The sequence below is a fragment of the Phyllobates terribilis genome, unplaced genomic scaffold, assembly GCF_046119375.1.
Source record: "Phyllobates terribilis strain yellow unplaced genomic scaffold, ASM4611937v1 Scaffold_5940__1_contigs__length_48100, whole genome shotgun sequence".
In the NCBI taxonomy this organism is placed as follows: Eukaryota; Metazoa; Chordata; class Amphibia; order Anura; family Dendrobatidae; genus Phyllobates; species Phyllobates terribilis.
Window position 1 is genome coordinate 7927 of NW_027368685.1, and position 21854 is coordinate 29780.

At 40.6% G+C, this 21854-nt stretch overlaps 2 protein-coding genes across 2 annotated transcripts; both read right to left on the reverse strand.

Moving 5' to 3' along the window:
* Window positions 1–1833: 1833 nt before the first annotated feature.
* LOC141250611 (uncharacterized) lies at window positions 1834–2880 on the reverse strand. Its single transcript, XM_073670033.1, has one exon. It carries the CDS (start codon window positions 2749–2751, stop codon window positions 1834–1836), a length of 918 nt encoding a protein of 305 aa, XP_073526134.1. The 5' UTR covers window positions 2752–2880.
* A 4068-nt stretch (window positions 2881–6948) lies between these two features.
* Window positions 6949–7869, reverse strand: LOC141250612 (uncharacterized). Its single transcript, XM_073670034.1, has one exon. It carries the CDS (start codon window positions 7867–7869, stop codon window positions 6949–6951), a length of 921 nt encoding a protein of 306 aa, XP_073526135.1.
* Window positions 7870–21854: the final 13985 nt, after the last annotated feature.

Genomic DNA, 21854 nt, shown 5'->3' on the forward strand with positions numbered 1-21854 from the left:
AAGCGGCCTGTAACTCGGCCGAGTCTCAGGCCGAGTTACGTGGAAATTCAGCATTTCGGAACATGTTTACAGCCCACAACTCGGTCCACAACTCGGCCTGAGTCAGGGGCCGAGTCTCACTCTGTGAAGGGTGATTCTATGGTGTTCTGACTCGGGCCACAACTCGGCCGAGTCTCACTCTGTATAGGCTTCACTTCAATCTTCTTTTACTCGTTGCACCACACGTTCTTGACCCCGGCATTGCACATCCAAGTCATCCACATGAGCGTCCCCAAGATATAGTCCACGATCATCAAAAACGCCTCCAATTCATCCTGAAAACACATAACACAAGGGTAGACTCAGAACACTAGAAATCTAAACGAAAAAGAAACAAACCTATCGAAAATAAAACAAAACTAACCTAATGAGAAGAAATAAACATGCCCTAAACTAGCCTAAATGCAAGTTATCACCTTCATGCATACTTGAACTTTTCTTGTCCCAAGCAAATGCACGTCAATGAATCCAAGTAATACACCAAAGAGGTATCTATCCAAGTGACATATGATTAATAACAACAAAAGATCAAACAGAAAACAAATCTCTTCCTTGCATGCTTCTCAATCAATGACAAGAATAAATTAGTTCCTCAACTCTAGAACTCACCAGAATAATAGATCATGTCACTCACACTCATATATGTAGGTATGTGTTTTGCTCAATATCATAACTCAACTATGAATGTTAACTACCATAAGCTTGCAACGAAATCTAGATCTCCACTTCTAGGTACAATGCAAAAACACAATCATGAGACATACAAAAGGGTTGTAATGAGGCCAAGGTACTTTATAAGGCATGGATGAAATTTTTGGCCATGTGGTGCAAAATCTAGGAGATATGAACTTCATGTAAGAACAACACCAACTCAATTGATATTAAAATAAGCTCAAATACACAACCCACCCCAAGATCTATCAAATTGTTTATTTGGTGCTCCTTTTCTTCTCTTTCACTTATTTCTCTTTTTTTGTCATTTTTTTATATATCTTTTTGTTTTAAATGATGAAAGAGAAGGGAGCAAATTGGATATAAACAACAAGACAACACTATATAATCAAACATCCTTAACCACCCCCATCATCTACCATTCCCCCAAGCTTGTCTCACAACCACACCAAGTAAATAGAAGTTCAATCCCCTAGATAGGTAGGATATAAATATAAGCTCGGATTACTTTTGTGGAGTTAACAAAGGAAGGCTATAAGGCTCAAAGGGCTACAAGAGAAGGATATCATCAAAGGTAGTCAAGGATAATATGGGCTCATAAAAATATAATGTCTCAATCAAATGTGATGCATTTTTAGTCCTATATGCAGTCTCAAAGATATTTAGAAGAAAGTTCTAGAGATAACAAACAAAGAGAGTTCACTCATGAAAAATAAGAGGACTTTGCAAATGTAGTCCAAGAAAGGCAAACAAGCTCACTAGGACAATTATCTAGAGTTTTGGTTCTAATATATCTTAATCAAAGTCCACATGCTCAGGTCAATGTCAAAAGTGTGATCAATCATATCATCATCATAATGCAATTGTAACATTGACAACTAAAGCATATTAAAAGGATTCACAGTCAATGCACCATTATAAGAACTCACAAAGGAACATGCAGGGGAAACGTGATAACCGACACAAAAAACAAAAAAATCCAAAGAAACAAACGAAAAATGCAATTCTAAACAACCTACATTCAATGCAAAACAGAAAATACTCCCCTCCCCCAAGCTTAACACTAACATTGTCCCCAATGTATAATTAAAGAGAAAAAGGAAGAGAAGTACTCACAATGAACTATTGTGAAGGTGGTTTAGGAGGAGGTCGACCCTTGAGAGAAAATCTCCCCTCATTAGGTAGACGGAGAAGATGGCCACTATCCCCCGGATCAAGATCCTCCTTCAACCTCAAATTGGATGGAAGAGTCTTCAACTTCACTTTTGGTGCCTCTTGAGTCTCCTCCATGGGGGAGACGTCTTCACTAGATAGGGTCTCAAATACGGTCTCATGCACCTCATTACCAGATTCAAATTCTAAGAGCACATCAGCAAGTAGCTCTAGATTGTCAGCTTCGGTCACACCCTCAGTCAAGCAATACTCCAACGGATCATCAATCAAAATGGCCATCAACGATTCTTGAGTTGCTTTTTCAACCACATCCAAGCTATAAACATCATCCTCAAAAGCAGGCTGCTTCACAACCTTAGGAAGGTTGAATTCCATTTTCTCTTCCCCAACATTGAAGGAGGGAACACCCTGCTTCACATCGATAAGAGCACCCGCGGTAGCTAGGAAGGGTCGTCCCACTATTATTGGAATAAGAGAATCAGCGGGAATATCTAGGACAATGAAATCAATCGGGATGTAGAACATGCCGATCTGGATTGGAATGTCCTCCAAAATACCAACCGGGCGTGTTGTAGATCTATCGGCCATGAGTAAGGTCATCTTCACCGGTCTAGGCTCTCCTAAATCAAGCTTCCTGCATATGGATAGAGGAATGATGCTCACACTAGCACCCAAATTACATAAAGCCTGGTAGGTACTCCTCCCTATCACCATAGGAACACTAAAGCTGCCCGGATCTTCAAGCTTAGGGGGCAACTTGTTTTGGATGATAGCGCTACATTCTTGGTTCAAAGCAATGGTGTGGTAGTCATCAAGGTTCCTCTTGCTGGATAGGATCTCCTTCAAAAATTTCACATAGGTTGGCATTTGCTTGAGAGCTTCGGTGAAGGGAATTTTGATGCAAAGTTTCTTCAACACCTCCACAAATTTGCCAAATTGGTGTTCTAGCTGAGCTTGGGCTCTCCTTTGTGGGAAAGGAAGAGGAGGCTTGAATGGTGGTGGTGGCACATACTTGGGCACTTCCTTTTGCTCTTTCTCTTGGACCACAACCTCTTCGGAGTCTTCAATAGATTCTCCCTTTTGCTTAAGATCCACCACCTTAGGATCCTCGAGTTGTCGCCCACTCCTCAAGGACACAGCATTGATTTGCCCTTTTGGATTGGCCTCGGTTTGGCCCGGAAGGTGACCTTGGGGTCTAGGAACATTCTTTGCATATTGAGCATGCAAACTATCATGGCCCTCCAACTTCTTGTTAATTCATTATCAGTTGAAGAGTAGACTCATCAGATGGTTGAGAACGCTCTTGGTTTTGAGGTGGAGGGGGGCGTTGTTGGAAACCGGGAGGTTGTCTAGGAGCATTCTGATTCCCCCCCCCCCCCAAGCTTGGTTTTGATTCCTCCAACAGGAGTTATAGGAATTTGAGTATTGATCATTCCTAGGACCCCGATTGAAGTTGTTCATGTAATTGGCCTCTTCTTCTTGGGGAGCATCTTGAGAAGCATAAATTTGGCAAGATGATATGGTAAGATAAACTCCCCCACAAAAATGGCAAACCACATTCGAGACAACTTGAGAAGGACTTCCCTCCTCCTTACCCTGAGACCTGCTAATCTGTAACTTCAACTGCTTAATCTCATGAGCCATAGCTTCTATTCTGGCTTGTTGGCAAATCTCATCATCAACCTCGTAGAGACCACCCGTTCTCTTAGAAGTAGGAATAGAACGAACATCATTATAATAATGAGTATGTTGGGCAATTTCCTCAATCTTCTCCCAAGCTTCATTAATATGCATCTTCATGATAGTACCTCCAGATGAGGCATCAATGAGCAACCTATTAGTATTGTCCACGGCATTGTAGAAGGTGTGCAGCAACACCCACTTATCTTGTCCATGATGAGAACAATACAACAAAAGTTCTTTAAAACGCTCCCAACCTTCATACAAAGATTCCCCATCCTTCATCTGAAATGAACTGATCTAATTCCTCATCTCTGCGGTCTTCTTTGGTGGGAAGTACTTGGTTAGGAATGCTTTAGCTAGCCCATCCCAAGTATTGATAGTGCCATGAGGCAAAGCCTGGAACCATGCTTTAGCTCGGCCTTTAAGGGAGAATGAGAAGGCACGCAAATAAAGCACGTCCTCAGAGACATCATGAATCTTCACCGTATCCATAAGTTCCAAGAAAGTGTTGAGATGTTGTTGAGGATTCTCGGACGGTAGGCCTCCGAATTGATTTTGCTGAACCATATTAATCAGAGATGGCTTCAGCTCAAAGTTACGAGCAGCTACTGGAGGCCGGACCACACCAGATGTGGGTCCTTGGTGACGAGGCAGCACATAGTCACCCAAAGTTAGCGGCTCTGGAGGAATATTTTGCACTTGAAGCTGCTCCAGTTGGTGTTGTAGATCCGCCAATTGTTGTTGTTGGCGAGCCATCAACACTTGTTGTTCCTCCATAGCTCGGGCTCTACTCTCTCTTTGCTCTCTTAACCCTCTATGAAGAGCACGCTCGGGCTCAGATTCGTAGTCCCGTAGCGTACCACTGCTCAGAGCTCTTCGCATCAGCTAGGAGAACAAATGTGAAACCAAAGACACAAGAAACAAATTAAAAAACAAAATGAGACTCAATCAATTGGTTGCTGAAATCAACCAATACTAGCGATAGTCCCCGGCAACGGCGCCAAAAACTTGATGCAGATAAATCCAACACTCGCAAGCGAACGAGTTCGATCATAGTATCAAGGTGTCAAACACAGGGACTATGTAGTATCAATTGTTATGCCAACGAATAGACTAAGCCAAAGATCACGGAGTGAATAGTTTATGACCGAATTCAAACTAACAAGTAACACGAAGTTATCAATAGAGAAAGACTTCCAAGGTTAGGATCCCCACTATGATGTTTCAATGAGATTAAGACGATATATGGTTAACTTCCAAATTGAATGTCGTTCGAAGGACCAACTATCTAATGTCAGCACTACCTCTTCTCAGACGATAAGTGCACGTGCCTAGATTCGACTAGCAACCACTCTCGTGCAAGGCTATCCTAAAGTAGACCCTTTACGCTTCTTAGAGATCAAATGACAAACAAATCAACTTCCTCTTTCGCGCTCCGCATAATCTATTCAATCATCGATCAACTACGATAGTTAAAATTCCACTAGAGAAATTAGATCACTCTCATGCAATTAATTCTCAAGTTCTCCCTAGGGATCTAACATGAATTGACAGATGTAAACTCAGGCGGAGTCTCAGGCCGAGTTACGTGGAAATTCAGCATTTCGGAACATGTTTACAGCCCACAACTCGGTCCACAACTCGGCCTGAGTCAGGGGCCGAGTCTCACTTTGCGAAGGGTGATTCTATGGTGTTCTGACTCGGGCCACAGCTCGGCCGAGTCTCACTCTGTATAGGCTTCACTTCAATCTTCTTTTACTCGTTGCACCACATGTTCATGACCCCGGCATTGCACATCCAAGTCATCCACATGAGCGTCCCCAAGATATAGTCCACGATCATAAAAAACGCCTCCAATTCATCCTGAAAACATATAACGCAAGGGTAGACTCCGAACACTAGAAATCTAAACGAAAAAGAAACAAACCTATCGAAAATAAAACAAAACTAACCTAATGAGAAGAAATAAACATGCCCTAAACTAGCCTAAATGCAAGTTATCACCTTCATGAATACTTGAACTTTTCTTGTCCCAAGCAAATGCACGTCAATGAATCCAAGTAATACACCAAAGAGGTATCTATCCAAGTGAAATATGATTAATAACAACGAAAGATCAAACAGAAAACAAATCTCTTCCTTGCATGCTTCTCAATCAATGACAAGAATAAATTAGTTCCTCAACTCTAGAACTCACCAGAATAATAGATCATGTCACTCACACTCATATATGTAGGTATGTGTTTTGCTCAATATCATAACTCAACTATGAATGTTAACTACCATAAGCTTGCAACGAAATCTAGATCTCCACTGCTAGGTACAATGCAAAACACAATCATGAGACATACAAAAGGGTTGTAATGAGGCCAAGGTACTTTATAAGGCATGGATGAAATTTTTGGCCATGTGGTGCAAAATCTAGGAGATATGAACTTCATGTAAGAACAACACCAACTCAATTGATATTTAAATAAGCTCAAATACACAACCCACCCCAAGATCTATCAAATTGTTTATTTGGTGCTCCTTTTCTTCTCTTTCACTTATTTCTCTTTTTTTGTCATTTTTTTATATATCTTTTTGTTTTAAATGATGAAAGAGAAGGGAGCAAATTGGATATAAACAACAAGACAACACTATATAATCAAACATCCTTAACCACCCCCATCATCTACCATTCCCCCAAACTTGTCTCACAACCACACCAAGTAAATAGAAGTTCAATCCCCTAGATAGGTAGGATATAAATATAAGCTCGGATTACTTTTGTGGAGTTAACAAAGGAAGGCTATAAGGCTCAAAGGGCTACAAGAGAAGGATATCATCAAAGGTAGTCAAGGATAATATGGGCTCATAAAAATATAATGTCTCAATCAAATGTGATGCATTTTTAGTCCTATATGCAGTCTCAAAGAGATTTAGAAGAAAGTTCTAGAGATAAAAAACAAAGAGAGTTCACTCATGAAAAATAAGAGGACTTTGCAAATGTAGTCCAAGAAAGGCAAACAAGCTCACTAGGACAATTATCTAGAGTTTTGGTTCTAATATATCTTAATCAAAGTCCACATGCTCAGGTCAATGTCAAAAGTGTGATCAATCATATCATCATCATAATGCAATTGTAACATTGACAACTAAAGCATATTAAAAGGATTCACAGTCAATGCACCATTATAAGAACTCACAAAGGAACATGCAGGGGAAACGTGATAACCGACACAAAAAACAAAAAAATCCAAAGAAACAAACGAAAAATGCAATTCTAAACAGCCTACATGCAATGCAAAACAGAAAATACTCCCCTCCCCCAAGCTTAACACTAACATTGTCCCCAATGTATAATTAAAGAGAAAAAGGAAGAGAAGTACTCACAATGAACTACTTTTGTGAAGGTGGTTTAGGAGGAGGTCGACCCTTGAGAGAAAATCTCCCCTCATTAGGTAGACGGAGAAGATGGCCACTATCCCCCGGATCAAGATCCTCCTTCAACCTCAAATTGGATGGAAGAGTCTTCAACTTCACTTTTGGTGCCTCTTGAGTCTCCTCCATAGGGGAGACGTCTTCACTAGATAGGGTCTCAAATACGGTCTCATGCACCTCATTACCAGATTCAAATTCTAAGAGCACATCAGCAAGTAGCTCTAGATTGTCAGCTTCGGTCACACCCTCAGTCAAGCAATACTCCAACGGATCATCAATCAAAATGGCCATCAACGATTTTTGAGTTGCTTTATCAACCACATCCAATCTATAAACATCATCCTCAAAAGCAGGCTGCTTCACAACCTTAGGAAGGTTGAATTCCATTTTCTCTTCCCCAATATTGAAGGAGGGAACACCCTGCTTCACATCGATAAGAGCACCCGCGGTAGCTAGGAAGGGTCGTCCCACAATTATTGGAATAAGAGAATCAGCGGATATATCTAGGACAATGAAATCAATCGGGATGTAGAACTTGCCGATCTGGATTGGAATGTCCTCCAAAATACCAACCGGGCGTGTTGTAGATGTATCGGTCATGAGTAAGGTCATCTTCACCGGTCTAGGCTCTCCTAAATCAAGCTTCCTGCATATGGATAGAGGAATGATGCTCACACTAGCACCCAAATCACATAAAGCCTGGTAGGTACTCCTCCCTATCACCATAGGAACACTAAAGCTGCCCGGATCTTCAAGCTTAGGGGGCAACTTGTTTTGGCTGATAGCGCTACATTCTTGGTTCAAAGCAATGGTGTGGTAGTCATCAAGGTTCCTCTTGCTGGATAGGATCTCCTTCAAAAATTTCACATAGGTTGGCATTTGCTTGAGAGCTTTGGTGAAGGGAATGTTGATGCAAAGTTTCTTCAACACCTCCACAAATTTGCCAAATTGGTGTGCTAGTTGAGCTTGGGCTCTCCTTTGTGGGAAAGGAAGAGGAGGCTTGAATGGTGGTGGTGGCACATACTTGGGCACTTCCTTTTGCTCTTTCTCTTGGACCACAACCTCTTCGGAGTCTTCAATAGATTCTCCCTTTTGCTTAAGATCCACCACCTTAGGATCCTCGAGTTGTCGCCCACTCCTCAAGGACACAGCATTGATTTGCCCTTTTGGATTGGCCTCGGTTTGGCCCGGAAGGTGACCTTGGGGTCTAGGAACATTCTTTGCATATTGAGCATGCAAACTATCATGGCCCTCCAACTTCTTGTTAATTCATTATCAGTTGAAGAGTAGACTCATCAGATGGTTGAGAACGCTCTTGGTTTTGAGGTGGAGGGGGGCGTTGTTGGAAACCGGGAGGTTGTCTAGGAGCATTCTGATTCCCCCCCCCCCCCCCAAGCTTGGTTTTGATTCCTCCAACCGGAGTTATAGGAATTTGAGTATTGATCATTCCTAGGACCCCGATTGAAGTTGTTCATGTAATTGGCCTCTTCTTCTTGGGGAGCATCTTGAGAAGCAAAAATTTGGCAAGATGATATGGTAAGATAAACTCCCCCACAAAAATGGCAAACCACATTCGAGACAACTTGAGAAGGACTTCCCTCCTCCTTACCCTGAGACCTGCTAATCTGTAACTTCAACTGCTTAATCTCATGAGCCATAGCTTCCATTCTGGCTTGTTGGCAAATCTCATTATCAACCTCGTAGAGACCACCCGTTCTCTTAGAAGTAGGAATAGAACGAACATCATTATAATAATGAGTATGTTGGGCAATTTCCTCAATCTTCTCCCAAGCTTCATTAATATGCATCTTCATGATAGTACCTCCAGATGAGGCATCAATGAGCAACCTATTAGTATTGTCCACGGCATTGTAGAAGGTGTGCAGCAACACCCACTTATCTTGTCCATGATGAGAACAATACAACAAAAGTTCTTTAAAATGCTCTCAACCTTCATACAGAGATTCCCCATCCTTCATCTGAAATGAACTGATCTAATTCCTCATCTCTGCGGTCTTCTTTGGTGGGAAGTACTTGGTTAGGAATGCTTTAGCTAGCCCATCCCAAGTATTGATAGTGCCATGAGGCAAAGCCTGGAACCATGCTTTAGCTCGGCCTCTAAGGGAGAATGAGAAGGCACGCAAATAAAGCGCGTCCTCAGAGACATCATGAATCTTCACCGTATCCATAAGTTCCAAGAAAGTGTTGAGATGTTGTTGAGGATTCTCGGACGGTAGGCCTCCGAATTGATTTTGCTGAACCATATTAATCAGAGATGGCTTCAGCTCAAAGTTACGAGCAGCTACTGGAGGCCGGACCACACCAGATGTGGGTCCTTGGTGACGAGGCAGCACATAGTCACCCAAAGTTAGCGGCTCTGGAGGAATATTTTGCACTTGAAGCTGCTCCAGTTGGTGTTGTAGATCCGCCAATTGTTGTTGTTGGCGAGCCATCAACTCTTGTTGTTCCTCCATAGCTCGGGCTCTAGTCTCTCTTTGCTCTCTTAACCCTCTATGAAGAGCACGCTAGGCCTCAGATTCGTAGTCGCGTAGCGTACCACTGCTTAGAGCTCTTCGCATCAGCTAGGAGAACAAATGTGAAAACAAAGACACAAGAAACAAATTAAAAAACAAAATGAGACTCAATCAATTGGTTGCTGAAATCAACCAATACTAGCGATAGTCCCCGGCAACAGCGCCAAAAACTTGATGCAGATAAATCCAACACTCGCAAGAGAACGAGTTCGATCATAGTATCAAGGTGTCGAACACAGGGACTATGTAGTATCAATTGTTATGCCAACGAATAGACTAAGCCAAAGATCACGGAGTGAATAGTTTATGACCGAATTCAAACTAACAAGTAACACAAAGTTATCAATAGAGAAAGACTTCCAAGGTTAGGATCCCCACTATGATGTTTCAATGAGATTAAGACGATATATGGTTAACTTCCAAATTGAATGTCGTTCGAAGGACCAACTATCTAATGTCAGCACTACCTCTTCTCAGATGATAAGTGCACGTGCCTAGATTCGACTAGCAACCACTCTCGTGCAAGGCTATCCTAAACTAGACCCTTTACGCTTCTTAGAGATCAAATGACAAACAAATCAACTTCCGCTCTCGTGCTCCGCATAATCTATTCAATCATCGATCAACTACGATAGTTAAAATTCCACTAGAGAAATTAGATCACTCTCATGCAAATAATTCTCAAGTTCTCCCTAGGGATCTAACATGAATTGACAGATGTAAACTCAAATAATCAATCCCTAAAATCAAAATCTCCGCTTGAACTCAAATGATAGTAGGATTTCCTATTACAATAGTATTAGGGCAATAAGCATCCTAGGAGAGAATCAAACTTCATTCAAATGATCAATCAACCAAAAATCATCATAAAAACTCATCTACTCCATCATAGGGTTCACCCAACCATGGAAATTGAAGCTTAGCTAGACATGGAGAAGGAAGAAATAAAATTCATTGCAATAAACAACATACCATTCAACTTCAATCCAATCCAAGTTATCCAATCCACAAGCTTTTTCTTAGGGTTTTTAGATCTCCAAAAGTTTTCTAATCCCCACAAAAGGTCCACCCAAGAGTCCCCAAGTAATTTTCTATTTATACATAGGTTAGAAGAGGAAGAATCGTCCTAACATGGCCCGTAACTCGGCCAAGTCTCAGGCTGAGTTACGTGGAAATTCAGCATTTTAGAACATGTTTACAGCCCACAACTCGGTCCACAACTCGGCCTGAGTCAGGGGACGAGTCTCACTCTGCGAAGGATGATTCTATGGTGTTCTGACTCGGGCCACAGCTCGGCCGAGTCTCACTCTGTATAGGCTTCACTTCAATCTTCTTTTAATCGTTGCACCACACGTTCTTGACCTCGACATTGCACATACAAGTCATCCACATGAGCGTCCCCAAGATATAGTCCACGATCAAAAAAAACGCCTCCAATTCATCCTGAAAACACATAACGCAAGGGTAGACTCCGAACACTAGAAATCTAAATGAAAAAGAAACAAACCTATCGAAAATAAAACAAAACTAACCTAATGAGAAGAAATAAACATGCCCTAAACTAGCCTAAATGCAAGTTATAACCTTCATGCATTTCTTCTATTATTTCGGAAGCTTCTTCTGTACTTACAGAAAGTAGATCTTATCTCGCGATACCATTGTGGTATAAACGTTTCCCTTGCACGCAGAAACGCGCGACGCTTGATCTTAATTTCCGGGCCAACTTTGGGTCGTTAGGCAATTGACCGCGATCGATGTAGCCTTGGATGGGATTACTCTTCAATTCTATATCACGCTTCAACTCATTATCGGGATCTTAATATCCATGTCTACACATCTTTGTATCAATATCTTTTTGGCGATTCCATATTGAAGCGTAGCCCCAAGCTTTGCCAAGGTATCCGCATTTTGATTCTTTCCACGAGTATTGCCAAAAGGGATAAACCTTCCAAACAAAACATTGGGGACTTGACCTTCTCGTATTATCGCGGTAACAAATCACTCTTTGTTTCATATTCTCCCTTTACATGCCTAGAAACAAAGTCGGAGTTAGTGTATGCTTCAACTTGGTGCGCACCATTCAAAAGCGCCATCTCTAACCCTGCTACCAGCACTTCATACTCAGCTTTATTGTTGGGAACCTTGAAATCAAAAATCAGGGAATGATGAGACACAAAGGATCCTGGTCCTTCGAGGATTACACCAGCCCTACCCCCAGCTTCACATTGTGCGTCGTCCACAAAGATTACCCACTTATCTGCTTCTTCAACCCCGATTTCTTTGAACAAAGTTTCGAACAAGAAATCCACCAATGCCTAGGCCTTTATCGTGGTTCTTGAATGATATTCAATGTCAAACTCAGACAGTTCTACTACCCACTTCATCATTCGCCCTGATAAGCCAGGTTGATGTAAGATTTGTCTAAGGGGAAAATCCGACAAAACACAGATCGAATGAGCCTGGAAATAGGGGTGAAGTCTTCTAACAGCGGACACCACCGAGAGAGCCATCTTCTACGCGGGAGAGTATCATTGTTCTTCTGGTTGTAGAACCCTACTCATGATGTAAAATGGATACCTCCCTTCTCTGATCAAGACCGCGCTAACCGTGTCAGAAGTGGCTGCTATATAGAGTTGTAGCTCCTCTCCTCTCTGTGGCGATGATAGCTTCGAAAACTTCTTAAGGAAGTCCTTCAGGTTTAAGAAAGCCACCTCCATCTCAGCAGTCCAAACAAAACACTCCTTTTTCTTTAAAACTGCAAAGAAAGGAAGCGATCGGTTGGCTAATTTCAAACAAAACCTAGTCAAGTAATTTATCGCGACGTTCAACTTTTGAACCTCTTTTCACGATCTCAGCGAGACCATCTTGGTTATCGCGAAACCTTATCGGGATTAATATTTATGCCTCAGAAGCTGACCATGAACCCCAAAAATTCCCTGAGCTAACTCCAAATAAACACTTCTCAGGATTCAAGCACATTCGGCTGCTTCTCAGCAAAGCAAAGACCTTCTCTAAAATGTGTGGTACTCCATTTTCCGACTCATGACCACCACATCATCCACATAAGCGGACACCGTTTTTTCGAACAGATTCCTAAATATCTTATCTATTAACCTCTGAAATGTCGCCTCACATTTTTAAATCCAAAAGGCATTACTCGATAGCATAAAGTTCCTTCATCCATAATGGTGGTGGAACTTTCTTCATGTGGATCCATACAAATCTGATTGTAAACGGAGTATGGATCAAGGAAACTCATTAGTGCATGCCCTGTTGTTGCATCAACCAATGTATCAATTGACGGAAGTGGGTAGCTACTCTTTGCACAAGCCTTATTGAAGTCCTTTCTCCACATCCCATTACTCTTCTTGACCAACACAAGGTTTTCCAACAATCTTGGATAATGTTCTTCACGAATAAAACCAACTGCTAGAAATTTCCTTACCTCATTGCGGGTCGCCTGGGATCTTTTTGCGTTCATCTTTCTCTTACTTTGGACTACCCGGAGCGCAAAAGCGTCGATATTAAGAGAATGATGTGCCAGCGAGGATTGTATGCCCTTTCAATCCTTCGTTTTCCACACAAACACATCTTCAGATCGACGTAGAAGATCCTTCAATCTATCTCCCAGATCTCCACCTAGATCTCCGAGATATACAAATTCAGCGCGGTTTGTAAAAGGGTTGAAAATCACCTTGGATGGAGTAGATTCCGAGGTAGATTGCTCAGGCCCACCACCATTGCGACACGAACTTTCCACCATTAGTATTGGATAACCTTGTTGCGATTTAAGTGAAGCTATATAATAGCTTCTCGATTCCTCCTGGTGGCCTTTCGCTTCCCCAACAAACTCACTGACATGAAACTTTATCTTTAGGTGAAAAACTGAGTCCACAACTTGAAATTTGGATAGAGAGGCTCTCCCTAGAATTGCGTTATAGAACGACGAAAGTCGTACCACCATGAACTTGATGTCTTCAATGCGGCGTACCGGGCTCGTTCCCAAAGTAACCTTCAAATCAATTGTTCTTTCGACTTCCATCTCTGACCCAGAAAGAAATTCAGAACCAGAGTAAGGGTTGCTGAATTTCTTAGATTCATGGAAAGAGAGAGTATTGTGTAAAGGAAGCTTGAGTGAGTGTTTAGGCAAAACTCTTCGAGGAAGAATGCAAGTTCGAGAGAGAGATAATTGCAAAGCTTTTGTAAGAAACACAAGTGTAAGTTACCTTTTCATAATAAAGTTTAGTGATGAGTTTTATCTTGGACTTATTAGAAGTCTAAGGTTCTAATCTTATTGAGTGAAAACTTGATCTACCCCTAGCTTCTTTCTCCCGCATTTCAATTCAAACTCTAAGTCTTTGAGACTTTGTTTGTGAAGAAGCTATCCTACACAATCCTACATCTATTATTTTTAATATTTTATAGTATACTCTTACGAGTTACCTAGTCGAGTTAACGAGTCGAGTCACATGACGGCCTTCGAGTCAATAATAGACTCTCGGGTTTAATAACATTGGTTCAAACTGAACCGAACTCGCTTGACCAGAACCAAGCCCGCTTGACCTTTTGCCACATGTAAATACATGTGAAATTAACTTTCTGGTTTGGGTTTCACACATCGATATTTTCAGGTCGATCACGTCTAACTCTCTCTCGAGTTTGGTTCAGGTTAAAATTTATTAAGTAGGTCAGATCGACTTATGCCAAGTGCCTGCATAAAAAAAGTTGATTTTGAATCTAAAAATCTCATTCCGCAAAAAAAACACCAAAACAAATTGTTTTTATGTAATTAATCGCAAGTCAGGACATGTTTTAAAGGTTGATAATTTTAACTAAAATGACTTAAGACAAGCCTATAATTTCGATATCCTGTTTTCAGAATGAAAATCTTCAAAAGTGGAATAAGCATAATGTTTGCTCAAAAATAAAGTAACATTCTCTTATAATGAATAATAAAACATAAATTTACATAACATAAACTTATTTGAATAATTGCCAAGTTTATTTTAGTTATTTATCAATGATTTCAATAAAATATCAAAATATAGATTGTGAATTCAAAAATCTCAGAATATATTTTTTAATATTTAATTATTACTGTATTAACTAAAGAAATAATAATTTTAATTATTATATTAACCTTAAAGTAATATCAATTATAAAAATAAATATTGTTATATATAATTTAAAACCTATATATAACGGAGTTTGTTAGATGGACAACTTTAGTTTATAAAAAAATTACAAAATAAAAATATAAAAACAATATAATTAAGTTTTAAAGTTGTTAAATACTTGATTTATTAAACAAAAAGTTGAACTAATTATAAAGAGACAAGTATTTCAGTCAAGAAAAGTGTATTAATACAAAATATAAGAAGAATAGATTCTCGATAGTCCCGGCAAAAAAAACATATCAGTCAAGAGTTTCTCAATCTTTTAAAATCTCTGCATATTCTAAATTAGTAAAATCTTTTGTTATTTAGTATGTTGTGTAAAAACTTATTTTTACACGTTATGTTTCTCTCATTATAAAATATAAGAAGAATAGATTGGAAACCAAAATTTATTCGCACGCATAATCTCAAAAGCCAAAAGAAACTTTATCTTTCTCATTAGGATCATGCAACATTTACACCTTGTGTAAAAAAATTACTACACAATGTGTCACTTGGCAAAAAATTCTATAAAGTAAAAAGAGAATTATAGAATCTTAATCTTAATACATTATAAAATTGGCATTGTTTGGCATCATTAATACCCTCCTCATTGTTTGGCATCATTAACCTCTAGAATTCCTATTACTCGGTCCAATTTGTTCGGCCCAATTTGGTTAGCCCAATAGCCCAATCCCTCCTCCTTATCCTATAAATAGAGACATTCTCCATTGTGCAAGAATATTTTCCTGTCTTCCTCTCTTCATCTCTCTTCCTAGTGGAAAAAACCTTTTTAGAGGCCGGCATTTTGACACTTGTTGAGGCGTATACCGTTCGCAGCAAATGAGGGGGCTGCAACAAGTGAGAACACCTTTAGAGGCGGGCTAAATACGCCTCAAAAAAGACCCTTTTAGAGGCTGGCCTATAGAGGCCCGCCTCTAAAAGGGCCTCCACAAGTGCCTCATTGGACACTTGTTGAGGCGGGCCGGCCCAGTGTGCGCCTCAACAGGTGCTTGTTGAGGCGGGCCGGCCCTTTGTTCGCCGCAAAAAGGCCGAATTTGTTGAGGCGGGCGGTCTTAAGCCCGCCTCAACAAGTACCATTAGAGGCGGGCCTATATCGGCCCGCCTCTAATGGTGCCTCAACAAGTGCCACATTGGGCACTTGTTGAGGCGGGCCGGCCTAGTGTGCGCCTCAACAGGTGCTTGTTGAGGCGGGCTGGCCATTTGTTCGCCGCTAAAAAGGCCGCACTTGTTGAAGCGGGCGACCTTTATCCCGCCTCAACAAGTGCCTTTAGAGGCGGGCCTCGTTAGGCCCGCCTCTAAAGGTGCCTCAACAAGTGCTTTCGAAGGCACTTGTTGAGGCGGCCCGCTTTAAGCCCGCCACAACAAGTGCCTTTGGAGGCACTTGTTGCGGATGTTTTAGAGTCGGGCGAAAGGATGCCCGCCTCTATAAATAGGAAAAAAGAGTCGCAACAAAACATTAAGCTGGCCCCTACCTGCTCTTAGAATCGGCTGAAATAACCACACACAAATTTATAGAAGAATGTCCTTTTATACAACAGGTTTGACGAGAGTACAGTTAAATTCTCAACAACAGTTTACAAGTACGAATAAGTTCAATCCGATGATAGATATGTCAATGTAAAATATTGTGCCCATTGCTCAGGAACTACATCCATTTCTTCAACAGTATATGATGTCGTCCTCTTAGTATATAGCTTCATAAGAAACACAGAAATTATTGATAAAAAAACTCAAAAACATCAATGTATAGTTAATTAGTTGCATACCTTATCTAGTCAGTAATCATCAGAGCCATCGAATCCCGTGACTATCTCTAACATGAACTTCATGACATAATAGCCACACTCGGTTCCGCCGCTTTGTTGAGCGCACTAATTACACAAAATAAGGAGGTTGTCTTAGCTAGATACAAGGCCTTCGATTATAGATAATCAAACCTAAAGCTAACGTTTAAAATGTTATATGTACCTCTATATCAATGACTCTAAACGTCTTACGTTTTCCCAATGATTTATCGCATTTTCCACCTTGATACCTAAACACTTGAAATGCCCTAGAAAATCCACGCAATACAGTCTTGATGTTGTTAGTATTCCAAAAAGAACTAATTCATAAGCAAGGAAGGAACCGAGCAAAGAAGGGCGAAAGGAAAAGCGAAAGGAAGGAAGAGGGTAAGAGGGATACTCGGCCCATTACTCGGCCGGGTATCCACTCGAGTAGCAAGCCACCGCGCGAGGGGGCAGATGGAAACTCGGCCCACAACTCGGCCGAGTTGTGGACCGAGTTTCCCTCTGCCCCTCGCGCGGTGGCTTGCTACTCGGGCGGATACTTGACCCGATTAATGGGTCGAGTATCCCTCAGACCCTCTTCCGGAAAATCAGTTTTATCTTGGGGGGTTACGAAAGGAGGATTTTGGAGAATAATAAAAGGGGGTTTTCGAAGTCAAATATCTTAAAAATTCAGTACTCGAGATGCATCAGTCTTTCTGCTGCCTGGATCTTTCAGAGAATCGAAAAGATAGACTTGTCCTCTAAATAGGTCTATCACGTACAGAATCCAATGATTGCTGCATCATTTAAACGTAAATTGAGGAAAATTAATGATTGCTTAAAATACTAATTATATACGAAACTTATTGAAAACACTTACTCTTGATTATATGGGAGCAAAAACAATTTGGCACTGTTAGCAATGAATACACGTTGCAAGTAAGTTGCTGGAACAGATGGGTCGGCCTTGATTCTAGTTCTTCACATCATCTCAGGACAGATGAATCCAATTCCAGCATTTTCAAATGCATGTTTGTGATTGTCCAATAAATAGTTGCACTTTTAAAGGAAAAACAATTAAGAATGGAAGTTGAACAATTACAGAAAAAGATTAAGATTGATAGATGACAATTAAAAGATAAAGATTAATATTTACATCATGTAGACTTGAATCACCGAAACGTTTAAGTAATCCCCCTTAAGGAATTCTTCTACATCGGATGCAGTGACATATGTTTGTGGATTTGTCGTCACATAATTCCAAACTGAGGCATCCAATGGGATGGGAGTATTATCATATATATCTCCCGGCGCCGAAGACATAACAAATTGCAACCACTTGCACGATTGGCCATGACCTTGAATTGCTTCGTTTTCTTCTTTCTTTTTTTTGCAGCTGATTCTTCCGTTTTTTATCACAGCTACCAACCACTTTTTTGTTGGACTGAGACTCATTGAGTACAAACAAGGAAGATGTAATATCATTCAATATAACTATCCCGCCAAGGGCCTAATTTCTGAAATCTATCCCGCCAAGGGCCTAAATTATGAATTCTACCCCGCCAAGGGCCTAAATTGATAATAATATGCAACTATCCCGCCAAGGGCCTAAATTGAATTACCTTTGTATTTTTGGCGCTGTCATCCACCTTTTTCGAGAGAAATGACTTGGACTTCTTTGTTGGGCGTGGAGTAGTATAGTCCTATATATATTTGAAATCAAGTTGAGCAAGAGTGAGTAAGTGAAACCATCACCCGTAGGCACCGCCTAAGTTAGAGAAATGACTTGGACTTCTTACCTAGTCGTCTTTGAAAATCATTAAGCGGATCGGCCATTGCACGAAGCTGCCCTGAGCACCGCCTAAGTTAGTGAAACCATCACCCGTAGGCACCGGAAGAATATCATCATGATGTCTATCATAAACAAAATCAACTTGGACTTTGTAGTGATCAGGCTTCATCGGTGTAAAGTGATGGGACGATGCATCATTTGTGGGTTGTACCATACCATCCGCTACGAGCACTTTGTTACTAGAATCATTATCCTCAAGGGCAAGATGGCATGGAGTCCTTTCCTGCATAAGAGGTATTTTAATTCATGTTATAAGAGGTATTTGGACATAAATATTTCATGATAAAATTGCTGCATCAGTCATACCTTCAGCTCACGTGGTTGCGGTGTGGAATCATGACAAGTGGTATAGGGTGCATCAACATTAGGTGTCGGATCGGTAGTAGAAGTGAAGTGTGGTTGATTTATGTGTAACATGGAGCTTATTTGCTTTTGTAGGGCCTCAGCCACCCTTTTATCTAACTCACCTTCAAACTCCTTTCTAACTTCAGCTCTGATCGATTCGATTAGATCTGAAGAAGCTTCACTAGAACATCTTCTTTGTCTTGGAACGAAAGCAACTCTATAACCCACAGTTCCACCTATTCCCTTGACACGACCACGATGATCCTTTTTCCCAATGGCTTTGGTGAGGGCATCCTCATCATCCTCAAACATAAGGTTTCCTTTTTCTTCTTCTTTGTTATACTCCTCCTATGATGCCAATTAAAAAAGTATAAATTAGTTCATATTTACAAGTAAGTTTAAGTACATATTCATTGCAAAGCACTACTTTCTTGCAATTTCTACGTCATCCTTATCATTCGGGCTAACTTCCCACTTTCCATCCGCGGTTCGAACTTGATGAGCCAAAACCCATTCCTTTGATCTGTATTTTCTAGCTCTAGGAACCGATGAGTTCACTGAGGAGCTACTTGACAGAGATATAGCTGCTTCCTCTGGGAGTCGTCCTTCTTTTATCCACTCATTCCGTTTTCTAATATAACCCGCCTGGCCGGTGCGATGAGGATTCTTGTTCTGGGCTGCACTTGCCTTTGCTTTCGCACTACGAGCCTGTCAAAAGTCAAGAGCATTATCACCAATGAGTTAGAAACATTATTATCAATGACTCTGGCCTATAACGAAGTAGCACTAAAAGGAAATAACATTATTACCAATGACTCTAGCTTGTGATATTCTTGAACAAAAGATAACCAATCAGCCTCTGAAATATGGTGGTAGACATCCGAAGGCATCTTGTTTGTAGGATACTTTGACGGCTTGAACGTCTTAGTTATCCATCGAGCTACCAACTTGCTCTTAAATTCTCTAAAGCGTTTTGCCACACATGAATGGAAATATTTTTCCCTTGATTTAGCCACATCATCAATGATGTGGAACATAAGCTGTGAATTTGTAAAATAAGTTAATGATAGTTAATACAATATATATTCAAGGTGTAATTTATAAAGACATTATACCTTGGTCTCCTCCCAAAACCCTTGCCTCGTCTACTCATCTATCTTTCGGTATTCTTTCTCGTTAATATTTATTCTTTGAGCACAACTCCCAACTTGCTTTCCGTATTGTTTTGACCATTGGCCATCTGGGACATTAAACGCATTATACTCAAGGTGCATAGGCTGTTTTACTTGAACACCTTTTGACGGACCACGCCCTTTATGAATCTGTGTAATTGCGCTAACACCTTGTGATTCGGGATCACCTTGAATAGGACAAATAGCATTTTCTCTTTCATCAGCCATCCCACGCAAGAATTCCTGCAACAAAGTAAAAAAATATAATTAGATCATGATTTCATGAGTATATATAAAAAAACAGGCTAATGGTTAGTATATGATTCCACCTCATCTTATTCATTCGTGATTTGTAACCCATATTCCCTCCCTATGATCTGTACGGATATGATTAGTATTATTTATATCTTCCTCCTCGGGTAATGGTTGAACAACAGTTGATAACAAGGGTGTATCGTCATACTCGTCATACGCATCTTCATCCACAACATCATCAATACCAAGAATATGTCTTTTACCTTGGGCAACTACACGCCATCTAGGATCAACATTGTCTACCACATAAAAAATCTACTTAGCTTGTGATGCTAGGATGAATGGCTTGTCACTATCACTTAATCGGTCAAAGTTTACCAATGTCAAACCCGGATAAATTTCATCTTGCTTCACCCCGTTAGGGTTGTTGACCCACTTGCACCGGAAAACAGGGATTGTAAAATTGTTATAATCAAGCTCCCAAATTTCTTCGATAACACCATAATATGATTGTGTCGCATCAACCGGTCTTTTGTCCTTAGCGCTCGCATAGACCCTAGATGATGCAATAACCTTCACTCCACTATTCTGCACCACACTCTTTTCATCTTGCCTTCTAGTGTAGAATGTGAACCCATTGATATCATATCCTTCGTAAGACCGAACACATAGTCGAGGACCCCGAGATAACCACTTGACCGTATCAGAAACGTCATGTTCTTTCCTAAGTTCCTCAGCTGCTTCCTTCTTAAACCAATCAACAAATGTCCGATTATGTTCCTGCATCAAAGCTCTTTCATTCAATTTCGGATTCTTGTGCTGCAATTCAGTGTAATGCTTTTCTATGTAAGGATTCACCTCTTTAAGATGCTGCAACACACAAAGATGTGCCTTACTCTTCCTTTCAGATGGAGGAGATATTCCTTTTTTACCAATTACCCCCTCTCCTTCAAGCCTCCCTGTATGACGAGATTTTGGAAGACCTATTGGATGAAGCCTTGACAAAAACTCAGCTGCGTATTGAGATATCTCTTCATGAAGGACTCCACGAATGATACTACCCTCTGGATTCGCCCGATTCTTTACTTTGCCCTTTAAACTGCCAAAAAATCTCTCAAAAGGATACATCCATCTTCAATATACCGGACCACATAACTTGATTTCTCGAACCAAATGAACAATTAAGTGCACCATTATATCAAAGAAAGACAGCGGAAAGTACATTTCAAATCGACACAAAGTTTCAACAATATCAACGTGGAGAGCATCCATTTTTTCCGGATCAATAACCTTAGCACATATCAAACTGAAAAAGACGCACAGCTTTGTTATAACATGTCTCACGTGTTTCGGCAATATCCCACGAAGTGCTATTGGTAAGAAAACATTAAGCAATATATGACAATCATGAGACTTCATACCAATCAACCGAAGGTCCGAAAGAGAAACTAGACGTTTTACATTTGACGAATACCCCGATGGAACCTTAATGCCATGTAAGCACTCACAAAACATCTTTTTCTCCTTTCTTGACAGTGTGTAACAAGCCAGAGGCAGAAAATTCCTTTTACCATCCGGTTTTACTACCGGCCACAAATCTGGTCGAATATTCCTCTCCTTCATATCAAAACGAACGTTCTGATTGTCTTTTGTCTTTCCGGGTATATTTAGCAAAGTCCCAATTATGGCATCACAAACATTCTTTTCAATGTGCATCACATCGAGACAATGCCTGACCGACAAATCTTTCCAATAAG

Bases quoted from the DNA above. Each gene is read 5' to 3' on its own strand.
- LOC141250612 (XM_073670034.1), bottom strand. From the start codon at position 7,869: ATGCCAACCTATGTGAAATTTTTGAAGGAGATCCTATCCAGCAAGAGG.
- LOC141250611 (XM_073670033.1), bottom strand. From the start codon at position 2,751: ATGCCAACCTATGTGAAATTTTTGAAGGAGATCCTATCCAGCAAGAGG.